Source organism: Lates calcarifer, linkage group LG20, assembly GCF_001640805.2.
Source record: "Lates calcarifer isolate ASB-BC8 linkage group LG20, TLL_Latcal_v3, whole genome shotgun sequence".
NCBI lineage: Eukaryota > Metazoa > Chordata > Actinopteri > Centropomidae > Lates > Lates calcarifer.
The window spans coordinates 11,405,804-11,419,984 of NC_066852.1; the positions used below are offsets into that span (position 1 = coordinate 11,405,804).

General features: G+C 40.2%; 2 protein-coding genes across 3 annotated transcripts; one reads left to right on the forward strand and one right to left on the reverse strand.

Annotated features, from left to right (window-relative positions):
- Positions 1–1,309: 1,309 nt before the first annotated feature.
- On the reverse strand, positions 1,310–9,493 carry LOC108893702 (uncharacterized). 2 transcript variants are annotated; one of them, XM_018691962.2, is made up of 2 exons: positions 8,962–9,493; positions 1,310–5,844 (listed from the first exon to the last, which is right to left on the reverse strand). In XM_018691962.2, exon 2 carries the CDS (start codon positions 5,836–5,838, stop codon positions 3,523–3,525), a length of 2,316 nt encoding a protein of 771 aa, XP_018547478.1. In that variant the 5' UTR covers positions 5,839–5,844; positions 8,962–9,493; the 3' UTR covers positions 1,310–3,522. The 2 variants fall into 2 exon arrangements, with proteins under 2 accessions (XP_018547478.1, XP_050934399.1); XM_051078442.1 differs by lacking the exon at positions 8,962–9,493 and adding an exon at positions 8,134–8,509.
- Positions 9,494–9,653: 160 nt separating this feature from the next.
- Positions 9,654–13,980, forward strand: LOC108893704 (charged multivesicular body protein 1b). The gene is made up of 8 exons (XM_018691967.2): positions 9,654–9,819; positions 11,700–11,797; positions 11,901–12,047; positions 12,146–12,214; positions 12,299–12,406; positions 12,516–12,559; positions 12,739–12,811; positions 13,023–13,980. The coding sequence occupies exons 1-8, from the start codon at positions 9,804–9,806 to the stop codon at positions 13,065–13,067; spliced, it is 600 nt and encodes a 199-aa protein (XP_018547483.1). The 5' UTR covers positions 9,654–9,803; the 3' UTR covers positions 13,068–13,980.
- Positions 13,981–14,181: the final 201 nt, after the last annotated feature.

Sequence of the window (14,181 nt, forward strand, 5' to 3'; positions counted from 1 at the left end):
CCTGTTAAGCCAGCGTGAGCTTCAGAGGCAGCTCACCAGCACCAGAACTGAGTCATCTGTAGTGTTTATGACAGGTCATAAACATGCACTGAAAGCAAAGAGTAGGGAGTTTCAGAGCACTGGGAACCTGTCTGTCAGTCGTGACAGACAGCTGTAAACCTGATTGTACTGTTTTTGGGTTTTTTCTGCAACTGCATTAATGCACAGGAAGCTGGGGTGAGTCAGACAAGGAACAAACAAGGTTGAGCTGTGACGCACCATGCTCTGCCACACCTAGAGACTGCAGAGACACTGGAGGATCATGGGATTTAAAGTGGGTCAATGCATGAAGAGGGAAAGGTCACTTAAAAGGCAAAGCAAAGTCTGTTACACATGTGCATTCTGATATTTAGAGCAAATTAAGAAGAAAAGAGAGTTTTTTTTCCTGAAATATGTTTTATGTAAATGCTGAAAATCTGCCCTACTTTCTTTGGATTTTCCAGGGTTGATAATATCAAGTGAAAAAAATGTGACACTAAAAAGGCTGAGTCTTAACAGTAGTAAGAATAGCAGTGTGCAGTTGTTTATTTTCTGCAGGTAATATGAGGCAAAGAGTGTGTTAGCCAAATAATTGTGCTTCTTCAGGATTAGACGTCAACGTTGCTGTGCCATTTTTCATAAACAGAGAGGAGAGGCTGAGGCTTAAGATGCATCATAATGTGGAACAAGTCCTCAGCATCTTTTCTTTTTCAGTTTATACAATCATTCAATTGTCCTTTGTATACCTAAACATCAGTGTCAGTATTGAGGGGGACAAACAATTATTTTTTTCACTTGAATGAACATCTTGATATTGATTTTTAACCACACTTGATTGGCTGAAAACAACAGGTCCTCAAATCCATTACTGGCTTGAGTCCACTTGTGATGCATTTTTCAATTTTAATATGAAATCTGAAGAAAGATCTAAACAGTGCCTCATTTATCATCTTAGGTCATAGATGTGTATAAAGAGATTCAGATCAATTCCCAGTTTCTTAAGTATTCATCTCTGACCACTGCTCAGGGACCTGTAAAAAAAAAGTTTGTGTATTTTGTGTACCAATAATGTTGCCATGGCACCAAAAAAAAAAAAAGAAAAAAGAAATTGATCAGGAGATACAATGATGCAATGTAGTAAAGCTGGAAGTTGTTCAAAGTAACACTGAAGATGTGATTATCCTTCATAATGTAATTAAAAATGTGTGCAAAGACAAACAAATGGCAGGCCTCGCAGCTTAATGAAAAGAAACTGGTAACTCATACGCCCAAGACAAGACTCCAGACAAAGAGCAGTTGTGTTAAATTTATTATCACAATAACACAACAATCTGAGCAACTAGTTACTATAACATTATGACACTGTCTACTGGTGAAACAGTTCCTTAACAATAAACAACATACCCAGAGTCTCAAGATAGATACATCACTTTAAAGCTACTACATAGGGCACTACCGCACACAGTAATCTAGATGTCTTCGATATTTAATTAGAGATTAACAAGCATGTCTGAAACACCTTAGTTACTCAACAACAGCTATGTGCATTTACAATTGTGCTTCAGTCTCAGATTTAGTGTGAACAGCCCCACATATCCAAACCTGTGCTTATATTGTCTTTTTTTTTTTTAATACTGAGTACATGTACTGTAGCTATGCATACACAATGAACAAACACATAGGGACTGTAGGGTGCAGTAACTGCTGGCACATTGTAGACTGCTTGGATAACTGAAATGTGCAGTAACATTTTTGCACACAATGGCAGGCAAAATCCTGACAGAACTGACGTTCAATACGTCCACTACAAGAGACAACTGTCACCATGTAATACACACACAGGAAGTCTATTCAGCCTGTTGAAGATGGAAATGGCAACTTTGAGGAGGAAAACAGAATTCAACATGCGTCCTGCATTCACAGCTGTTCACTCTAGATTTGCAAACATATTTTTATTCAAAGTTATAGACAAGACAGCCAAGGCTTTCTTCATAATGCCATCAGGAGGCAAAATCCTTGTGATGTTTCTATGATGAAGAATCTGAGGATTTATTTGACAAAATGCAGGGTGAATTCAGGGCACAGCTCTAAGTTCATGACTTCTAGCACTATGTCGAAATGATTATAGTGCAGATGTATGACTAAACACACGCTAAAACCATAACATCTGTCACTGAGTGGGATCACAACAGTTTGGTTTAATATTCTAAGGGACTGTATGAAAATTATTAGCGATGAGACAGGGTCAGAAAAAGTTTTGTTTTTTTTAACTGATTTTAAATTAATATTTTTCTTTACATTACAGTTAATACTTACACAATATTTCTATGTTAAAAGAAAAGATTAAAGGCTCTGAAAACATAATTTCTAAATTGTCTTTTTATAATGACTGTCCTACATGAACACATATTTTTAAGCCCAAATTTGGACTGTTTTGGTGGTGATGAGAGATTTCTGTATTTCTGTTTGTGTCATTGGTTTTCTCAGTGGAAAAATAAATAAAGTGGTCACGCATTTATGAGAACAAATCAGGATTTAACACTAGCTGAATCAAAATCTGTTGATGGAGGTTTTTTGGGGGGACTAATGTTGCCAGTTAATAAACAATAACATTATACATTATAAACAATAACAATAAACATTAACCCTTAGTGTTGCTTATCATAAATATTTAATGTTTTGAAAAATACTTCCAATAAGCTTTCAGGGACCTTTTTTTTTTTTTTAAACAAAGTGAAAAAATAAGGTTCAACCCTCTACACCATCCCAAAAAATTTGGTACAGTTCCAAATGAAATTAAACCTTGAATCTCTTGTTTCTCCTCTTTTAAAATGAGGTGTTAACATTCACAGATACAGAACTTATGGCATCATGGAAATACCACAGCAAATTTTGCTCACATATGTCTGGTGTCCTATTTCTATTCAGTGTATACACAAGTATAGCCACTTGCTGAATTTTACTCATTTTACAGAGAATGATGATTCACAAAACAGCTATAAGAGGTTTTAACCCCTCAGAAACATTAACAGTTTATCATTCAAAATGTATCCAAACTAAGATTTTTGTTGCCAACAAGTGTTTCAGAGATTATGTATTATATAAGTTTATCTTGTAACCATAGAGAATTATCACACTTCACATTTCTCCTCAACAGGGGAGTGTGACCAGTACAGAGCCCTGCCAAAACTGAGCTGAAATGGCAGTAAACAAAGTCCCTCCACTTCAATGAAATCCTCTCTCCAAGCTCTCTGAAAAGTGAGTTCTCAGCATTTCTTTCCTTTTCAAAAGTCTTCATCTTGAAAGGGTGACATGCTTTACCTCCAGACCCCTTTCGGTTCTGACCTTTCATGATCTTTCATGTCATAAGCAGGAGGGATTTCAAAGCATTAAACAACACTATGCCAGTGGTTGCCTGTTGTTGTTAAAACTTTCATTTGTGCCTCTGCTTGCAGAGCACCATGTTGAAAGCCTACATGCCTCCCTGTGGGCATGTTACTCTAGCTACACCAGGCCGGTCTGCATGTGGACATGTAGAGGGTAAGGGTGGTAGACAAGCGGGGGCTGGGCCTGGGTGATGAAGTAGCTGCTGTAAATCGGCTCTGTCATGTATGGAGCCGGCTGGTAGAAGCAGGTGACGTTGGCCGTGTTGGGGATAGCGTTCTGCTCGCCCAGCACCCTCAGAGCCAGGACCGTGATCATGTTGAGCGTCTGTCTCCTCTCGTGTCCCATCAGACACACCGTGCTTTCGTCTATCACGCGTCGCAGGGTCATCAGGTAGTCGTACTTGCTCGTCTCCTCATTGCCAATGAAATGGCACTGCAGGTAGGCCTCGATCTTCCGCTGCTGCTCGCTTACGTCAGGGAAGTCGATGAAGAAGCGGGAGCACATGTATCGCTCCAAGGACTTGATCTCTGTCTCGCTAGCTGGCCTGAAGTTCCTCACCAGGAGGTCACTGTATTTTAGCAGCCCCCCTCCTCGGATCTCCTCTGGGTTGTGGGTGGCGATGAGGCGGTGGCGAAGGTGGTCGATCGCCTGTTCGAAGTCTCCGTACATGCACTCTGCTTCAACAGTGATGGTGGGCTCCCCTGCTGCCCCAGCCCATGAGCTTGACCCGCAGCTGTTTGGAACACTGTCCATCAGCTCGGGTTTTTGCTCATCAACCTGAGGCTGTGTGACTACGTCTGCTGCACATGTGTGGCTTTGAGCCTCTGAATCAGGGGGCTTCTTTGACTGTTTGGGCTTAACAGTTTGTTCTACAGTTTCATTTGGGCCCATCACATCCTGCAGCGTGCTGGCTGGACTGCATGTGGGAACTGTAAGTGCATCTGCACTCTCTAAGTCCTCCGACTTTGAGCCTGGTACATCTGAGCAATGAACTTGAGCGCTGTCTTTTAAAGGAGGTTTTGGTTGAAGTGGTTTGGGTATTTCTATGGGTGGAAACAGCTGTGTTGTAAGATCTGACAAATCAGTCAGCAGAGACCATTTTTCAGGCTTACTGATCAGTTTCCGTGACATTTTTCTTTGTAATTTCGGTGAGGGGCAATAGTCCGGTACAATGCCCTGTGATGTGCTGCAAGTTTTCTTCGCTGGAGGAGGGAAGGAGAATTCAAGATGTGAATCTTGTAGGTCTGGAGTATTTTCAGTCTTGCAGGTTACAGAGTCTGCTTTGAACTGAATGATGTCTTCACAATGGACTGTTTCCTGTGGAGCCAAGTTTTCTGTATCCGTTACAGATGCTGGCTGGGAAGCTTGTGACTCACGTAGCTCTTCGTTACTCTGTAGCTTTAAACATGCATGTGTCATCAGCGGATCCCTGACTTCTGTAAATAAAGTTTTAGGTGATGAAACTAAAGGATAATCACTGTGAAACTGCCCTTTCTCTTCTCCCGTTTCTTCACATAGGTCAAACACAATGTCCTCCTCTGAATGAACATCCTCAATGCCATCCACTTCTTCTTCCTCCTGCTGTAAGTTACTGCTCTCAGGTTCTAACACCTGTTGTGCCTCATGCCCTCCATCTACAGGCTCAGCCTTTGCATGTGGAAGCTCTTTCTCTGCTTCATCCAGACACTGACTTTCTCCACCGGCTGCCATTGCAGAGTCTTTTGCAATATCCTCTTCAGCATCTCGAGGAAGGCTCGATTGCTCTTGCTCTTGCTCTTTGTTTTCATCTTTGTGGTCTCTTTTGGCCAAGTCCCCAGCATTCAATGCCAACTTTCCTATTTGTTTCCTTTCAGTTTCCCAGTAGGACTCCAGCATACGATCTAATATAATCTGGAAGGAGTCCACGCTGAACTCAAACTGTCTTCGAAGGGAACTAACAAACCTGAGCCCTACGGTTTTAGCTCTGTTGTTAGACAGCGAGATAAGGCTCCATCTGTCATGCTCATTGAAAACTTTCACCATCTTTTGCACATACGCTTCCTTCATTGTCAGGCAAGTAATCTTGCGTCTGTTAACTCCACAAGGGAGAAGGTCTCGCAGGCTGCCCAGCACCACCTCCTTAATAACCTGGAAGTCTTCCTGCCTGGGCAGCTCCACTCCAAAAATGATGTCTAAGTCCCTATATCCCAGGCCGTTATCGCTCACCAGGACATGGCTGGCAGTCGCGCCGTTAAGGCGAATATCTTTCACCTGAATGTCTCTCTCGACCAGCCGATCCTTCACCACACGAATGATGTCTTTTGCTCTCACCTGCAATGTGGGAAAATTTCCTCGTCCATGGATGGGGATTACCTCCGTCAAGATCTTGTCCAGAGCTTGGACTTGCTCAAGGGTCAAATTGTGGAACCTCTTCTCCGTATGAAGCTCCATCATCCTCACCTGCAAAATAGAGGTCTGACATGTGCATCACATTATGGCTATTGTCGGTTGTTATCTAAAAAACTGCTTTTTCTTTAGAATAACATCAACTATTGGCCTTGCCCTTTTGTCTTCTGTACAAGATGCCCTTTACAAATGGCAATGTGTACAGAAAACACATTTTTTCTCTTAACACATTGACTGCATCGTCCCAGCACCTCGTCCACAACCTTATCCTTAAGAATATTTCTCACTCATTTGTTTACTTGAAAGTCTAGCCCTTCAAAGAGTTGGCATTTGCCCTTTCATTTTCCTCTGCTCCCGAAAGTCTCAAATGCACAAATGCATTCAAACAAATATGAATAACTGTGCGGAAGTCTTTTGTCAGAGATGTTTTCACCCTTGTTCCTCTCTGATTGCAGTATGTCGTTAGCTATGTGACACATCGGCTTGATTTGAAATAAAGGGCAGCAACTCAAAGTGAGCTGTAAGGACTGAGAATGTCTGAGTGATTAACTCGTCCAGCATGCTGCCACTAGGTGGCAACAGCATCATAACATATGGTGAAGTCAAATAAATAGCATAGTAGTGGCTCAAACATCGGCCACTGACGAAGCATGGGACCTAATTTAATTTTCACATGTGTAACTTGCATAGGAAAATCCATCAAGGCATAAGTTCATCTGCAACATGCGAATACAAATGTGCTCCCAATTGTATTTCTTAAACAAATCACGACTGAATATATGACTATTACAATGTCAACACGGTTGTTCTAACAATAATATTTTTGTTTCAACTAATCTAATGCAGAGAACAAATTTGTAATCTGTGGCTAGTTGGGCTGTGAATGAGATGAATGCACCTGCTTTGCAACTCCTCCCAGAATGCTTTGTGAGTTTTGAAAGGAACTTATTGTTTTTCTCCTGACAGTGATACAATACATTCCAGTCTCATTGTAAACGTCAAAAGCTGCCTCTCACGCCATTTTACTTGATGGTCAAACTAGATAGACATTCAACAGTCGCCATGTTGAATTCCTTCCATGATCACGCACCCATCTGCTACTTACAGGTGACTCACCTGTGTGTCATTCACTGGCTGTCAGCTACAGGGACAACCTGGCTAATAAATATATAAGCAGCAAGCTGGACGTGTCTGTTTATACTGGACCTCTGTGTGTGAGCACTCTTCCTCTGAATAAGGGGCACTGAAGCCTGTCTTACCAAACTAGGCATATAATGCTGTCATTATACCCATGACTGCATTATGTTGATAATAAACAGCATGCAGCTGATTAATAATGTGTTTGTTCCCGCTGTTCTAATGTGACGACACTGTATTTGTAAGAGGGAGAAGAGTACGTCATCATTAACGTACACTGACTCACTGACTACTGAGGAAAATGTCAGAGTTTTAGCCTGTTGCAAGTCGGTTTTAAAGGACCCTCATACTCTCATACAGGTTTATGACAGTAGGGATGAGGGATCAGTTAAGGATCCTCAGGGTGTTTTGAAAGCTGAGTGCTGTCATCATCCCTCAACTCATTACAAAGTCCTTTTAATTATCTTCTTTCTTTTTTCTTTTTTTTTTACTTTAGGCTTTAGTCAACGCTAGATGAGCATGCTAAATTATTCAGTATATGCATTTCAAAAAGGGAGAGGGAGATTAAATTTTGCTTATCTCTCACTGGATGTTTCTGTTGAGACAAATAATTCAGAGAGAAGAATCTCACAACCAAAAACACTTAAGAGAGGAGCTTTAGTGCACACTTTTAAGTATAAATGATATAAATTGGAGAGTTACGTTACTTTTTTGCAACTGGCTGCACTGCTACTTCTTTTCTTGCTGCTCCACCATACATATACTCACAAATATTTCTTCCAAAGGTTTGTGAATTAGTGTCATTTCCTAAAGCTTGAAAGTTAACACGAAGATCCACTAACTATCAGGTCATCAGATCTATGGTGCTTTTACATGAGCATCATCTAAGATTATCATCACCATTAGTATTCTTATTATTCTCACAAATTTTTCTACAAAGTCAGAGTACCGTTGACATTCCTATTATACACCTAAGCAAAATTTTAGTCAATATCATTACTTAAAAATTAATGATTAGAAATGATCAGAGTGATCTATATAATATATAGTTGTATTTATTTATTTATTTTTATAATTATTCTTATACTATTTTATTAGAATTTTAATTAATTCAATCAAACGAAGCCAGTGACAATAGCTTAATGTAAATGCTATGTGTTATGTCAGCTGCCGTGTTGATTTTATCTGTATTGTTTTCAAACTGACCTGGCCATGTGATGTACTGTAAACAGTACTTCACAGATCATCTGTTGAGTGCTCAGTACGTGAACAGCCTACTGCTTCCACAGCCCTGTGTAGTATTTGGCGGTCATTCAGTGGCAGCAACTCGGGGCACAGGGAAGCGTGGCCCACAGCAGCCTCTAGTGAATCTCACGGGTTACATCAGCTCGGTCCTGCAGCAGGACTGCTCCTCTGCCTCTTGGCTTCTTTATAGATAAGACTATATGAGTCATACAGCCACTGAATGAAGCATCACTCGTTGGCTCTCCTGGATTCTTTCCCTGTGCGCAAAAACGACACAAAATGCACCACTTCAGGTGCCGTTTAGGGTTGTGACATTCACCAAATGTTTTATCTGAAAGCCTGGTGAATAGAATATTGCATTACAGATTATATTATTCAGCCTATAGATGGTCGTGATCTGGAGACATGCATATGTTGATGAGCTTTTTTTAAAAAAAAAAAAAAAAAAACTGCTGTAACCAGCAACACCTTGCACAGGCCATTTGTTGTTAAATGTTTCACTATAGCAATTATATGTTGTCCTCTGAACTCAAAATGTTGCCCATGTAGCAACTAACTAAATCACCAATTAGTTCAAAATGAGCCCAGAAATTGTATTTTATGGTATATTTATAGTCGATGCAATACATGAATGCAGCTCACAAGTTGACAGGCAGCCTAAGTAAATGAACAGACTAATATATTTTGGCTGAAACTGTCTAATATACTGGAGGGGGGGAAGCAGAAGGTTAACTGCGTTTTGCTAGAATGAGACACAATAACACAACAGTCACAATTAAAAAAACTCACCTGGTTTGTGGCCAAATTAAAATGGAAAGTAAAGCCAGGGCAGCAACGCAAGAAAAGAAATAAACACTGAGATACCCAACAGGTTTATCCGACCCCGTTGGAGAGGTTGATGTTGAAGTTAACACGGACAGTTTCCTCTCAGCGCAGGAGCACTGTTTCCATGGCAATCAGGCGTCACGAAATTTACGGTAAATCACGACGCTCGGTCTCTCTCTAACTACCGAGTGACGGCTACTCAAGTTTGAAACAAACAATGTATCTCAGGGCCGTCCAAACAGTTTCATAAAGTTTGACTTTTATTGGTGGAGCACACCGATATGTCAGGCTGAACTACACCGGCGTGCCACCGCACTGCCGAGGAGCCGTTGCGGGGTGAACATCACATCAGACGGAGTGAGTCATCCTCTCTCCCCGCCGTGATCCACACCGTAAATCTAATCATCAATCAGCCGCTTTCACCGCCCACCACTCCGCCGCTACAACACCACATCCACTTTTATCCGACTGTATTCACTCACACATTATCCACAACTCGGGCGCACGGATAAAATCGTTAAAAGTGTCGTGTTTAAATGTTAACGGTTAGTTTTTTTCTTTTCATTCACGTTTTAGGATGGGGAGGGGGCAGCTCCCTCGTGACGTCGAATGGAACACCGCCACCACGTGACAGTGACGTCGTTCATATTTTGGTAAGACATCAGGAAGTGCTGGAGAAGGCGAAGACCGAAACCCGAAAGGCTGAAGTTTGACTGACAAGTATTTACTTTATTTAACTACTTTTTGTGGATTGTCCGCAAGTATTCGACCGAGTAACTGTTGGATTCGCGAAGAGCCGCCTCAAGATGCCGAACATGGAAAGTATCCTTTGTAAAACAGTGGTGAAAGAGAGAGGTGAGACTGTGGTGTAACGTCAGTACGAGGGCTCAGAAAGCGACCACAACATAGTTTATGGCGAGACTGGTGAGATTTATGTGTGACAGACATCTGAAATACTGCTAATTAGGTCACATATCCACCAAAGCCACAAGTGCTGCTTTACTGAATAGGCTGGACATTTCCTAGTTAATTCGAGGCGTCGTAAAATGGGAGGGAACCGGGCTGAAGGCCTGGAAAGCTAATGGCTGGAAATACCCAACAACTGATACCTGATTTACAGTTTAACCATTTGTCAGGGTGTTAGTTAATACTGAAGGTAAGAGCTTATAGGTGTTTTACCTGGTAATCGTATCATGGCTGTCTTTAATGTACCACAGCACCATGAAGGTTTCATAGGAATTACGCAAACCTAGGCAAATTAAAGGGAAACTCCAATAATAGAGTTACATAAGCTATTTGTTTGCAAAGCTACAAAGTGAAGAGGTATTTCGGACTGTTAACTTTAGCTTGACAGATGCTGGATTTTTGAGGCTGACATTGAGGCTGAAATTGATTTAATATTTATTAATTTTGGGAGTTGAAAAAAAATCAATAACAAGATTTTTTTTTTTTAACATAATCAATATTCTTGATATTGATATTAGTTTTAGGTTTTTTATAGTTTGTTTTTATCCTTTAAACAAAAGATGTTTAGATTTGATTTGATTTGATGAATTCTGACGCATACTGAGCAGGTTGTGTTACAGTTGACAAGTTAACTTGTTACTGCTCTCTGGTGGACAAACTCTGTAATGAAGACACAGTTTGTAAATTACCTCAAACCTGACATGTCTTGTCACCTATCGGCTGACATACACTGTTGCCAGTATATCAGTCTAGCTCTACCTTAAAGCGGTTAAGGTAAGAAAATAAGAACATACACATACACATACACATAAGGTTGAATTACTAACTGAGCAACACAAGCAATTGTCACTAGACTAAATTCCTACTATGTGGCAGATATTTTGCAGTAATTTGATAAATTGCAAATTTACAGAAAAGTACCAAATTGACAAGTAGCAGAAACATGGATATTAATAGTGACATTTAGCATTTTTCCTAGCATTTTTCCCATCATATACATGCAAGACTTACATGCATGTATATGATGGGGGGTTTAAGGGTCTCCTCCCAAGAAAATTAAAAAAATTTCAGTTAAAATTAAGAAATTTAATATAATTATTTTTACCATTATTATTACCATGTATGTGTACAAAAATTTAGAAACATTAGAGGAGATAATATTAAACACCCAAAAAGCAGAACTTACTTTACTACAACCATTAGATTTGGGAAAAGTCTTAAAGTTATTTTTGCTCTCCACATCACATTAATTTGGCTTAGATGGAGCCCAGAATGGTTTGGATGCTGCACCCATGCTTTATAATGGTTGGGAAAACCCTGACATTGCTGGAAAAGCTGTTTTTAAATTTGATTGGTCACATCAGGTCTGACAACTCATCCACCTAATTAGATCAGCATCACTGCCAAAATCAGTCTGGTGGATTGGATTGGTGCATCCCCGCAAATTTGATTGGGAATACTGTATGCACTGTTCAAATACAGTCTAAAGTGAAACCAGAGGGAGTTGGGGCCACTTAATACTATAATACATTGCTGTGTAAACAAGGTAACACAAACTAATATGGACCTCAACACGAGCCCACAGCTTAGTGACAAATGAGGACCACCACCATCTCCTCATGCAACACTCACACAAAACACTGAGTTTTAAAGTTATCCCCAGTAATAGAAGTGGTCATTTGAGGTGTCTTGTTATTTTTGTTTGGACTTTGTTCTTCCTTAACCTCCTATTTCAGAACATCTCTTCAATTTAAAGTTTGCTGCCAAAGACCTCCAAAGAAACTCCAAGAAATGTGACAAAGAGGAAAAAGTAGAGAAGGCTAAAGTCAAGAAAGTAAGTTGCACCTCTGAAGCCTGTGACACATTATGGAAGGCTGCTGATTGGTGTCAGTTGCATAAGATTTTACCAAATGCCTTCACTTTTGTGTCGTCGTTAGGCCATCCAGAAGGGGAACATGGAAGTGGCAAGGATCCACGCAGAGAACGCCATCAGACAGAAGAACCAGTCGGTGAACTTCCTGAGGATGAGCGCTCGGGTAGATGCTGTGGCAGCCAGGGTCCAAACTGCAGTCACAATGAATCAGGTATGCTGAAAACTTAGGCTAAGAAAATCTTTCAGACCAAGGAAAGTTTGTTTCTGTCATTTTGGTTTCTATGTTAGTGATGGTGTTTCTTTTCACAGGTCACAAAATCTATGGCTGGAGTGGTGAAAGGCATGGATGCCACTCTTAAGTCTATGAATCTGGAAAAGGTAAGAGTGTCATTTACGCATGAAAATGACATTATCTTTTGTCTTTGAGTCATCAGATAATTCATCAACCTCCTTCTTTTTCAGATTTCAGCTCTCATGGACAAATTCGAACACCAGTTTGAAACTCTGGATGTTCAGACGGCCCAGATGGAGGACACCATGAGCAGCACAACAACACTCACAACACCACAGGCATATTTCTCTGCTCTGTTCTTATGATATTTGTTGTTTTCTGACAGTGTCTTAAAGACAAACTCATTCACCGTTATCTAATGTGTCTAATGTCTGATGTGTGTTTCAGAATCAAGTGGAGTCATTGCTGCATGAAATGGCTGATGAAGCAGGGTAACGTTTTCATTTTTTGTGCCAATATTCTAAAATTATACTGGTTCACATATATAGATGTATATTGGAGTGTAACTAGTGGTCATTATTTCAAAGAATTTGTTTGACATTGGAGGAATGTTTTACATGACAAGACATTAAAGGTAAGTTTAAAATGTTGGTGTGCACATCATTTTTAGATTGGACCTGAACATGGAGCTCCCTCAGGGACAGACAGGATCAGTAGGCACCAGCGTGGCCTCTGCAGAACAGGTACATTTTCTTTTCACGGTGTCCTTGTTTTACAGTCTGGTTACATCTGGCACAGATAACATTCAACTTCATCATACATAAAAACCTCTCTGCTGTTATCTACATGAACCTGATAACGTGTTAAAGTAATGTATTCTCCACTTGACCCTGATTCTTCCGTCATCTTCATCTTCCTCACTTAACGCCTGTCTTTGCTCCCTCTTGTCCAAAGGATGAACTCTCTCAAAGGCTCGCCAAACTCAGAGATCAAATGTGAGAGAGGACTTAACTGGACTGGCAGCAATATAGAGAGCTCTAGACACGCCGTACACTACCTGAATATTACTCCCAAACACCTTTTATTTACATCATGCCTTTACTCCTCTTTACATCTCATGTGTCTCTCTCTCTCTGAAGGAGCTACTGTATCATTGTTTTGTTTTTTCCTCAGATAATGGCCCTCGTTGGCTCTGTGTTGATCATAACCTCACAGCGATTAAAATGATTCTTTGGATTAAACTAACTGCGGAGCCACAGAGTGGTCAGATCAAAATTATTTTCTAAACTTGTGAATGAAATCGTAAAACATGCAACCAAATTAATCAAAGCATGCGCACGAAATACAGTTTGTTTCCACATGCGCACAAGGGAGCCATGACAACAGACTACAAACTGTATTTCGTGTGCATTATTTGACTAATTTATTTGCACATTTAGAAAAGAAAAAAAAAAGTGATATTACCATTCTGGGGCTCTGTACCTAACAGAACTGCTGGGTATGGAAATGTATAAAGAGGATCTAATTCAACTTCACTTCTGAAATCCATACAAAATAATATGGAGCGCAGCAGTTATTACCCTGTATATTATTTATAGGCCAATTCCATATACTTATGGTGTGTAAGTTGAAAGTTTTGGATGATAGAATACAGCTTTTCGTTCATATGAGCATGACTGCAGAAAACGTGACATATATGCATTTTCTCTTCTTTCTATCAGAGTGAAAAGACTTTCCCCTTTACTGGTCCCTGTGTTGATTAGTTGTATTTTATGTCTGACAAATATTTTAAGAGGATACCGGATGATTCGCCCGTGTGTTCGTCTGGTCATCTTCAGCGTTTTCACTGATTGTTCAGGAAGGGGTTACAGTTTGGAGACTAAGGAAACAATAAAATTTTATAATACTTTTACCTCTTTTGCCTTTTCTCAATAAATTTACAATTTTCAGTAATTCCTTTTAGATCTCTCTTCTATCCGTTTTGAAAAACACAAACACACTATATATCCTTGGCTCTGTGACATCTCAGAAAGTGAAGTGTGTTTTTCTGTTGAAGTTATGGGCATTTAAAACTGTTGGGGATTAACAAGAGATGAGAGGTGTCATTTATCAA